At 41.4% G+C, this 11,814-nt stretch overlaps 1 protein-coding gene across 1 annotated transcript in view; it reads left to right on the top strand.

Annotated features, from left to right (window-relative positions):
* Positions 1-2,075: 2,075 nt before the first annotated feature.
* Positions 2,076-11,814, top strand: part of LOC138303577 (natural killer cells antigen CD94-like) — a 29,118-nt gene continuing 19,379 nt past the window's right edge. Inside the window, exons 1-2 of the mRNA XM_069242842.1 lie at positions 2,076-2,143; positions 8,160-8,255. Of these exons, the coding sequence (XP_069098943.1) occupies positions 2,080-2,143; positions 8,160-8,255 (160 nt within the window). The 5' untranslated portion in view covers positions 2,076-2,079. The remainder of the gene's footprint in view (positions 2,144-8,159; positions 8,256-11,814) is intronic.

Genomic DNA, 11,814 nt, shown 5'->3' with positions numbered 1-11,814 from the left:
TAGCTAGCTGTCAAAAAGCTTTTGAGGAGCTCAAACAGGCCATGTGCTCTTCACCTGCGCTAAAAAGCCCTTGTTACTCCAAGAAATTCATTGTACAAACTGATGCTTCTGATTTAGGGGTTGGGGCAGTGCTATGACAGCTGAATACTGAGGGCCAGGATCAACCTGTTGCTTTTATCAGCAGGAGGTTGACCCCTAGAGAAAAGCGTTGGTCTGCCATAGAGAGGGAGGCCTTTGCTGTGGTCTGGGCACTAAAAAAGTTGAGACCATACCTGTTTGGTACTCACTTTATTGTTCAAACAGACCACAAACCTCTACTTTGGCTAAAACAAATGAAAGGTGAAAACCCTAAATTATTGAGGTGTTCCATATCCCTATAGGGAATGGACTATACAGTGGAACATAGACCTGGGAGTACCCACTCCAATGCAGATGGACTCTCCAGATATTTCCACTTAGACAATGAAGACTCATCTGGGCAAGGTTAGCCTTATTGTCCTTCGTTTGGGGGGGGGGGGGGGTTGTGTAGGAAAGTACCATCTTGCCTGGCATGTTACCCCCATTTTTACTTAATCTATGTTTGTTTTTGCCTATGTGTCACTGGGATCCTGCTAGGCAGGACCCCAGTGCTCATAATGTATGCCCTGTATGTGTTCCCTGTGTGGTGTTTAACTGTATCACTGAGGCTCTGCTAACCAGACACTCAGTGTTTATGCTCTCTCTGCTTTTAAAATTGTCACTGCAGGCTAGTGACTAATTTTACCAATTCTCATTGGCACACTGGATCACCCTTATAATTCTCTTGTATATGGAACCTACGTACCCAGGGTATTGGGGTTCCAGGAGATCCCTATGGGCTGCATCATTTCTTTTGCTACCCATATGGAGCTCAGACAATTCTTACACAGGACTGCCGCTGCAGCCTGAGTGAAATAACGTCCACGTTATTTCACAGCCATTTTTCACTGCACATAAGTAACTTATAAGTCACCTATATGCCTAACCCTCACTTGGTGAAGGTTAGGTGCAAAGTTACTTAGTGTGTGGGCACCCTGGCACTAGCCAAGGTGTCCCCACATTGTTCAGGGCAAATTCCCCAGACTCTGTGAGTGTGGTGACACCATTACACGCGTGCACTACATATAGGTCAATACCTATAAGTAGCGTCACCGTGGTAACTCCGAACATGGCCATGTAACATGTCTAGGATCATGGAATTGTCACCCCAATACCATTCTGGTGTTGGGGGGGACAATTCCATGCATCCCTGGGTCTCTAGCACAGAACACGGGTACTGCAAACTTGCTTTCCGGGGTCTCCACTGCATCAACTGCTGGTGCCAACCCCTCAGACAGGTTTCTGCCCCCCTGGGGCCTGGGCAGCCTGGTCCCAGGAAGGCAGAACAAAGGATTTCCTCTGAGAGAGGGTGTTACACGCTCTCCCTTTGGAAATAGGTGTAATTGCTTTCATATAATGTACCTGTGTTCTATGTAAATTTGGATATCAGTTGAAGAAAGTGTAATAAGTCAGAACATCCCACTTCACTCATTGGAGGTATGTGCAGCTGGCTTCACTTGTTGTGAAGCCCTGACACCCTTTGCTCAGGGTTTTCAAGGAACTGTATTAAGAATCAAGTAGGTAATCAAGCCTCTGAGAGCCCAGTTTGCATCATGTTCCTGCTAATGCCTGCATTACCTTGAGACTAAAATGAGCAAAGGTGTTAGTAGGTGTACTAAATTGCTAGCCAGGGCTACAAGCTGCCACACTACATTGACATATTTGCAGCATTTGCAGAGAGAGACACAAACTCACGTTCCTAGACACTGTTGACTGTATGGTGAGTAACCTGCTCCACCTCTTCTAACCACAGCATGGTAAATGAATGCATTTACAGTCAAGGACACAGGTCTTTCTTCCCTTTAAGGCAGGAACCTGACCAAACCGCAGCCCGATGCGTGAGAGTGACCTTGTTTGTTTCACGTTATGTCACGTGTCTCCTCCTCTTCTTGTGTGGTGAGTCTCTGCTGCGAAGCCTGGAGCATCATTTTGTTCAATACAAAATCCATTACAGGTAGACAGATGGAAGACTCTGACTCTTACACAGCCCTGCAGTTCAAAGGAAGCATGAAACGTGATGAGAAAGGTGAGAATTTATTTGTTCTAGTATTTGATGTCATCTGTGAAGATAGGCAAGTGAGAAACCCAACCAGTCAGTCACAGTTAGCTGTGCAAAATTAGAGATTGTTTACTCTTGATTTTATTGGTTGCTGAACAGGTGGTTGTGTGTGTTACCAGTGCTTGTTGTCCACATATGTTGTCCTTATACGTGAAGGGGATGTGCTACGTTGGCACTTACATTGACCTTATATGTAAATGGGATGTGTACTCCATGCCATGTGTCACATCTCAGCCTCCCTAGGTGAGCGTTAGTAGAATTTTGTGATGCGTGAGTGGAACGTTGTGATTGGTCAGCATGGAATGCTTGTTCTGAGAGATATTTGGGCAAAGCAGACAAGTACTTGCTACTTGTGGGATGTCCTACTGACCTAACTACATTATACTTCTTCCTTGTGACATGGAAGCAACATAATAAAGAAGCACTGTATAGCAAGCCCTGCCTTCTCACTACAAAAGGAATATATACCAAGGGCTGAATTTAAGAAAAGTGGTGCTGCATCCAATGCAGCGCCATTTTTCTTGTGCACCCATGTATCCCCCTAACACCACCATGCATGCACCATATTTAAGATACGGCCCACCATGGTGGTATTAGGAACAAAGGAGTTAAATATTTTTCCACTAGCATCAACAATTCTGACGCTAGGAGAAAAGTGCAAGGAGGTCCATTGATTTCAATGGGTGCATCCTTTTAACCTCTGCTTTCAGCAGGGGTTAAAAATAACACAAAAAATGGCACAATGAAATCTTGTAAATTTTATTGTGCCATTTTTGCAGGCCTCCTTACTTTATGCATGGCGCATGCATAACGTGGTGCAAAAGGACGCAAAGTGGCACAATGCATGCATTGCACCACTTTGTAGATATGGCGTTGCACGCTTGGCAATCTAACCCCACATTAGCGTCAGAAAAATGACACTAAGGTGGCATTAGATGGCGCATGGCCATCCTTAAATTTGGACCCAAATGTGGTCTCTTGGTGCTACATAACATGTTTCTGCACAGAGAATACTTTAAATTGAGAGGTACTGTGCGGTACTAAATGCCCAAACTCCTTAAATTTGAAAGGGTGAGTAGAAGCACTTCTCCATAGCAAAACGTTACTCTGATATAGGGAGGACCTGCTGGTCTGCATTTCCATTTCAAGCCCTGACAGAGGGAAGGACTGAGAGAAACACCTTTGCTCTACATTTTACCTGGATGAAAGGTGGCTCTCTAAGGATCACGGATGAAAGAGACAGTTCCACAGATTATGAACAAGGACCAAAAAGGATTGTCCTATTCAAGCTCTGGAAAAATGAGAGACTAAAGGGAAGTTATTTGGTTGGAAATATTACCTTTTGCAGAAGTCCTAGGGAAACTGCTGCAGAAAAGTGAATTCTAGTTTGACTCAGGCATTGTGTGTCAGTTAAAAGATCTAAACTAAACTTTCTAGGGACCAGAGAAGAAAGCAGAAACAGGACATTTGTCCACCTCAGTTTTCAACATTTAAAGGCCAAGATTCTGCATTCTGAAAAAGACCTTGATGGAGACCGGGATGAAGGGAATTCTCACAATGCAGGGTGACTGAACTGACTGTAGCAATGATCATTGGAAGAAAAGAAAAGAGGAAAAAAGCAGAATTTGTTGTGAGATAAAAAAAACCCTCAGAAACATGAAACTCTGTTACATTATTTAAGGGAGCAAGCCAAGCACTAGGAGAGGACAGTTAATAGCAAGCGGCCTGATTTAGATCTCATCGGATGAGCTACCTGGTCACAACAGTGATGGATATCCCGTCGGTCAAAATCTAAATCTCATAGGATCTAATAGGATTTATATTTTGGTGAATGGGATATCCGTCACCATTGTGATGGAGTAACTTGTGCCCCAAGATCTAAATCAGGCCAAAAGTTAGGCAAATTGGCACTGACCGTGCCATTACTCTTGCTAAAATTAGGTTTGTATTTCAAACATTTGAGGGTCATTCTTTCTCCAGGCACCACCATGAATGTCAGTCTTTACCCAATCACAGATCGACCTCTCGGTTGCTCACATATGGGGTGAACTGAATCTAAGTAGGTCAGTGGTGAACACCATGAAAGACCTTGGACGAAAGGAGGCAAGGCATGCGGATCACAGGCTAACCCGATGAGACGGAAGGGAGGAAATCCATTTGAGAGTACTGCTCTGCTGATCAACCACAGGAATTAACGATGGTGTTAAGGCAGCTCGCATTTGAAAGGTCTGATTTTATGAATATTGTGACACTTCTACTGACATCATCTATGGCCAAGGATAGCACTGACTCTGTTCCTCTAAACAGGCTTATTGTCCGCTTAAACTGAGCCAGGGAAAACTGAAATATGAAAAAAAGTACTCCCTGCTATATTTTACAAGGATATTGCAGTCACCATGGAATTCCATCACCATATAAAGCCTTTAGAAGAATATGGAAATCCGAGGTGACTTCCAATATCCTTATGTATGGCAGGTGGTATTTTATTCCTTTTAATAAGTGGTCACACCATCATCTTTCCCAGAAACCACTTCAATACTTGGTGCACTGCTCTTTAATATGAAGGAGAGAGCAAGTTTGCAAACATGAAGAATAAAATTGAATCTGTATTGCAAATTTAAACATATCAAAAAAGTTGTTAGATGTTTGTTGTCAAAATATATTAGATGCAGTTTAACACCGGTTAGTTTAAAAAGAAAAGGCACAGTAGAAACATGCAGAAAGATTCTAACTTCAGCCCAATATTAAATGAAGCTTGATTCTACCTTCACCCCAATATTACCTTAAGCTTTGAGATTGTGCATGAAACCATTCTGAATTTACCTATGGGGATTTTGCAGTCCTTTGAGCTCCCTGCTTACTATCACCTGCCTCTGTGTCTAACAAACTCTGGTGGTTGGGTATAATGGGCCTATCATCCTACCAAAAACATGTGATAGGCTAGTTTAAATTGTTCTGTACACGATCAGGCATGCATATCTTTCAGTTTTATGAGGCTGGAGGAGGGTTTTGAGGAATTAGGACAGATGGTCAATTTTGTCTTCAATTTAGAGGAGATATTCATCTTTTTGCAGTGGCCTTGAATAATTGGAGTGATAGATGGGCAGTAGTAGCGTTATTAATATTATTCAGAGGACTGGCCTTGAGCTCAGAAACACACTAAGCAGCATTATGTTTAAAGTATTTTAGTTGGGATCGATGGAAAGTTTTACTAAGTACTCTGTGTTGGCCACAAAGCACAAATTGCAACATAGTCAATTTGCAAGAGCCTAGTGGTGAAGAAATAGATGATCATCCAGCAGGAATGGACAATGCATGGAGGTAACTCTCAGTCGAATATGCCCCAACATAATGTCAAAGCTTGGAAGAAGACTAAGAAATCTCAAGACCTTCTGTGTGAAAACACTGGTGATATGAAAGATAATATACCTAGAATGCTGTCCATGACCTGTCCCTCCATAAAAATGTATTCTAAAATTCCATTCAGGTGCTTTCGGGCTGCTTTATAGCAAATTATTTTCTTCTCGTCATTTGCACTCCTAGTAGCTTTTGTGTAGGAGTGGACAGAACTTGTGGAGTTTTAACTCCCTGGAATTCTACACAGCTACATCAAAACTCTGCAAGATTCTGTGGAGTTCATTGAATCGGCAGATAGCAGCACATCATACCACAGTTTTTAGCACCAGGAGCTAGTTCCATGCTGAAAAATCAGCTCAAATGGCACCACGGGGCATGCCAGAGGACGCGGCTGCTTTAGTGTACTTTCTCACTTCAAAGAGTTGCAACCACCCTCAACCACTCATGGTGAGAAAATATCGCTGGGTGCCCTCCTACCACCTGAAAATCATGCTAGGGACCTCAATTTTTGCTCATGCTCGCCAACTTACCATTGGCGAGGTGTGCATGAGAGAAAACTCTGGCACATGGCAGTTGGAAGAATTTGTCTGGAAGTCTGCATTACAAACGCAATGTGGAGTGGACAAAATTCCACCAACTCTGCTGTGGAGCAGACTTTATTGGCCACTCCTACTTTTGTGTGAAAAATCTTTGAGACTGTGAATCTCCTGTAAATTTGTTGAGGGGTTATCAATCCAGATATGGCTCATGGTAGGGATGCAAATACATGGGCAGATTGTGAAGAGCGTGTGTGTCGGTATGCTGCACTTTTAAAGAGTATACCGAACAGAAATGCACCAAATGGTACACAGAGTCAATGGCAAAAATGCAGTCAGTGAGTGATTTGAATCGAAAGTGTGTTCTGAGTGAAAATAGACTGTTGCTTCTTTGTGATGTAGTCTTCATAAACTAGAGCAGAGTTGGGCAGTACTGATGGATGCAAAAATGCAAATGTCCTGTTGCCTTGCCTTTTTTACACTTCGTCATCTCCAGTGTGTTGATATCAGTCATTGTGTGGGGGTTGAGAGCCAGTGAGTGGAGGTGGTGAGGTTGTCAATCAGATGGATAGAGATATCTAACGTTAAAGCTTTGTAGATGCTGCCATTGGTTTTAAAGATGATGCAGGCTGGCAAGAGGTGTTACTGGGGTTCCACCAGTGTTGGTGTAATGTCATCATATTTTGTTGGTTCCTTCATCAGCCAGGGTGCTCTGAAAGGCTTAAACTGGGGGAGGGCGATGACTCTTGGAGCCTGCGGAGGAAAGTGTTGCCATTACTTATGGACGTGAGTGCATGGTTTTGAACGTGAGTTCTGAAGTTGTTTTCTAGGAGGATTGATCTCACTTTCTGTACTAGAAAGGGCTGCTATCAGGATATCTTGGCCTTCATGCTGATTTGTTCCTTGAAGGTAAGGTCAGTGTCCAGGGTGAATCTGAGTAAGTTTTCATTGGTTGAAAGTAGATTTTTTGTGGTAAAGTAAGGTCTAGGTAGTGAAATTTGTTCTTGCACTATTGCTATTTAATATCTACATTACAGTTCTTTTGGGACATTGAACCATGTCAATAGATTTCCACCAAAAGGTGGTGAACAACGCTTACTGGCCCACTTACAGTAGTTCTGCGTGGCTAAGGGCTCATCTTTCAAATGCTCTAAGTCTAGTTGAAGTACAGTAAGCACTGTAAATGGTGGGGAAGCTGGAAACAGAGAGTAAATACTGTTTGTTTGAACTAAATTTTGATAATCATTTGGAATGGTCCTTCTCAATGGCAGCATAAAAGCAGATGATATTTTCCATCATGATGAGTCCTATCAGGTTCAATAATAAATGTGGAGGGCAACCTGTGGCTCATTTATAGACAACAATACACATGTTTGGTATATGTGGGGGCTGCCACTTGGAGACTGGAATCCATGTGGGATCAGGTTGAAGGTCAGTTAAGGAAAAGACGGATTGTACTTCTCAAGTCAACTCCAATCCAGCTAATTCTCTTAGTGGTGCAACTGCATTCTGCAACACCACCTGTCTCGGGTTAATGGAAGTATCTATTTTTAGATCTGCTCTGCTAAATGGGAAAGCCATACCGGGAAGTTGAAGGCTGTAGGAAATAACATCAAATGAATGAAACCAGCAAAGGAATGTGCCACGGTCTTTCATTTATCTTGGCCAGTAAGTAAAACAAAAAGTCCTAAGGTTGCTTCTGGGTGCTCTTTAGCAGTGGGGGCAAGAGTAGTCTTGGGAAAAGGACTTCTATTCTGTAGCTAATAAGTACTTATGTAAGATTCACTTAGAAAATTTAGTTCCTGGGGAAACTTAGCTTCATCCGATCACTAATGGATTTGTTACATTCTGAGGACTATTCTAAAAGGACTACATGGTTGATCAATTAGGATACACTTCTAACGACTGTCAATGTGATGCAATAATAGTTAATGTTTACAACATTTGTAACTTTTGCCTCTAGGATTGTCAATATCATGTATGTATTTTCCTGAGCCAGAAGAGCATTACATATTATTACATTTATAGCACAAATGAATTGTGATCCTTGTTTATTGTCCAGGTGATGTCAGTTGCTTCCTTATTTTCAGAATTCATCAATACTTTAACTTGCCATAAAGTGACTGTGGCCCTGGGGACAACAGTGGCCCTGCTGCTTTTGGCTGTGATAGCACTAACTGTTCTGCGTAAGTATCTTTACTACCAAAGTTTCATCACTCGTCCATTTCTGTTTGCCCTGAAAAACATCCCTCAGACATTGACTAGTGGCCAGATCATATGGAGTGAGTGTGGGAGAGTCAGTTTAAGTCTTGGTCTACAGTACAGTTTTGGACTAGTTGGTGTCCTTTGAAGTTGGAGATCTCCTTGGCTGTTGTATGTTACTACCTGTGGAGTTGATAAATGGTTCTTTTTCAGTGCATCTCTAATGGAATGGGTTGCTTTTGGCCAGAAACGTAACATCGCTTGTGTGAGTTGGTTACAGGTGCTAAGTAACACAGCAATAAAAGAATATAACAATGTAACTCATAAACACAATAACAAGTCTTAAGGGTTATAACAGTTTTGCATCGCTGTTCTTTATATATAATAAATTTAAGCAAGCAACAAAACTGCTGAACATCAATACAATAAAATAATGCAAAATCCCCACCTAACAACAAAAAGACAATAAGACACAATAAAGAAGACCACAAGAAAACACAAGATAACAACCATTACAGAACACCATATACAATTCAACAGAAGCAGAATTCCTTAGTCACACAAATGACAACATGACACACAACATTAACATAACACGATAACTCCACGCTAAAAGAACACAACAAAAATGCAACACAATAGTAGCAAGAAACAACAACATTTAACAACACAACATATCATGAAAAGAAACCACCACACTGGCACAAAACACAGCAACAGAACACAGGTGCACTTCTGTCTTTTTTTCTTTTTTTGCAGCAACAGTCAATTTGTCACAACCATTATATCATAACAATATTATTTATTTCTGTTTTATCTGACAACAATTACACTCTACTGCCCTTATATGACTGCACTGTTCTGGATTTCTGCTTTGAATTATTGGAGTTACAACATGGCTGTCCCTTGTTAGATGTCCTCCAGCCACCTTCTGTTCCTGCCATGACTCTGATGTACAAACACTTAATTGACCAAAGGCCACAATGGGTGTTAGTGATAACTGATCACTGTTATTCACTTTCTATTGCCCTGATTGACTTAACCTTGACAACATAGTACTTTCTAGATACAAAAGGATGAGTAAATGAGAAATTCAGATTTTAGGACTAGTTGAAAGGTGGAACACTCAGTCATATGTTTTTGGTAAAGTTTGTGAACATAGTGCTGGGAAGATTTACTATCTACAAGTAGGCTGTTTATTCTAACTGCTCTTAAAAACCTTCAAAGTCAAGTGCTGTCACAATGTGTGTGGCACTGTGCTGTTGAGAATGTCACACCCACCAGTGAAGGCAGTGCTGGCTTTAGGGGAGGTGTGACCGGTGCCATTTTACCGGGCACCCAGGTCTACGGGCCTCCTTTGGCATGAGATGCTGAACCAAGGTAAGAGCAGTTTGGAGAGATCACTGTGTGTGCAGCATTTTTCAGAGTATAATTACAAGGGCACAATAACTCTGGTGGTTAATGCAGGGGGGAATCTGTGAGTTGTATAGTCACAGTTTTGATACATGAAAGACTAGCATACAGGAATGATGTTCTGACTGCAAAGAGCAACCTGTGACATACAGATCAAAGATTAGTACTTTATGTACATAGCTCAGTGCCTAGTGGAGCATTGCCTTTGCCTTTGTCACAGAGATACCTTTATTACTTGGAGTTCATAAGTTACAAATCTTCTAATATAGCACATTGAGGTATGAAACCGCATCAGAGTGTTGCATCCAAATAGAGGGGCATAGGTTTACAACCTTATTGTCTTTTTCCCTCGATCCTTCATTGCCCTATGGCTGCTATAAATGGGTCCTTCAGGTAGCAATACAATATTATCAGTATGACACCCCAATCATTCTGTTTTGTTTCAAATCTTGAATTTAGGGGGCGGATTTACTAAGGTTTTGCACCTTCTTTGCATCACAAAAGTGATACAAAGGTGGTGCAAGGTGTTGCTTTTGGTGCTTACTCTCTAGTGTGAATCCTGGGCTACTTTGTGTCAAGGAAGCTTTCCGTGAGTCATACATGGATGTTCTCCTGCACTCTCCCATGGATTCTGACTCTAATTCGTGTATACTAACTTTGATAGAAAGGGACTTGTATAAAAAGATATATTACACCTCCTTGAGGTGTAGAGTTGGAGAAAAGATGTATTTTCTCAAAACCTTTCCAACTTTGCATGAGTGCTGTACTGTACAGCACACATACAGAGTAGTAAAGTATTACCTTAGTCAAAGCAAAGAATTTGTGCTGTAAAATTAACTTTCCGGTATAGAACCTATGCCTTACATCAAGCACACACCTTTGCACTGTGTATGGTATGTGCATTGGTAAAAGGCACCCGAACGTACACCAGCACCAGAGGAGAGAGCAAGATCACACATCTTTATTGATATAGTGCTGCTCTGCTCTCTCCTTTTCATGCAATACAGTGGTTACTGCTTACAGCAAAAACTCAGTTAATCTGCCTCTTCGTTTCTCCAGACCAAGCACTCCTAACATATCATGTCTACCAGTGTGGGTGATTTGTTACTCCTAAACCTACACCTTGTAGTCCTCACTGGCTTATGAAACATTTAATATACATTGATTTACACACTTGTATGACTCATTGTCTCTATATAATGTACTTGTGATGCAAAGCACTCTGACAGTCCACATTGTGATGAGCAGCACTATAAAGATAAATCCAGATGAGTAAGGGGCTACAGAGAGATTAGGGGTACCATTGGTGGTCAGGTGATCCATGAAGAAGGCGGTCATGGGGGATGGAGCAACAAAGATTATTGCCGGGTTGCCACCAGCACTGCACCAGCCCGATGTACAGGACATTCAAAGTGAAAGAGGACGTGGCTTCTATAGTTTTTCGTTCTCAGGCTTGGGTGGTAAAGAATACAAGTTTCCATTTGATGAGCAGCTACCAGACCCTCCTTTCAAATCCTCTCAGTTAAACAAACTGGAGAAAAAGTAAATAAAAATAGAATTTGTATGCCCAGTTGTTTCTCACCTGGGGGTGTCCATTGAAAGCCGCACCTGGATGAGGTGTCAAGAGTTGAGGTAAGAGGCAGGTACTTTTCATTGATAGCAATGAATTTCATTTTGTATCACTGTAGTAGCCTTCAAAATAACACAAGATAACACATAATCATATTGTTTAATAATGTATTAAATATTAGGAGTGTTTTGTGTATTCTCTACTTAAACTACAGAGGCCCATTCCTCCTGATAATATTCTGATGTATACTCCATTAGGTACCTTATGATTTCCATTAAATGTATATATACACTTTTCTAGATTCTCCCTGCCTTTCTCCTCTTTAAAAATAACTATCCATAGTGGGTCAATAAGGAGCCATAGATTTAGATTGATCAATCATCATATTTTTATTTATTGCACCTCGTGTGGTTGCGGTTGGGTATGAAGGTGCTATATAAAAATAAACATATTGTCTTTGTTAAAGTTATCAATATTATTACTAAGGCTATTACTTCTACCACCAATAAAAAGCATTAACGCTACAATAATAATCACCAAGTTGTAACTTGTCACAAAAT

The sequence above is a fragment of the Pleurodeles waltl genome, chromosome 7 (genome assembly GCF_031143425.1).
Source record: "Pleurodeles waltl isolate 20211129_DDA chromosome 7, aPleWal1.hap1.20221129, whole genome shotgun sequence".
Classification (NCBI taxonomy): Eukaryota; Metazoa; Chordata; class Amphibia; order Caudata; family Salamandridae; genus Pleurodeles; species Pleurodeles waltl.
This window is presented reverse-complemented; position numbering and strand designations above follow the sequence as displayed.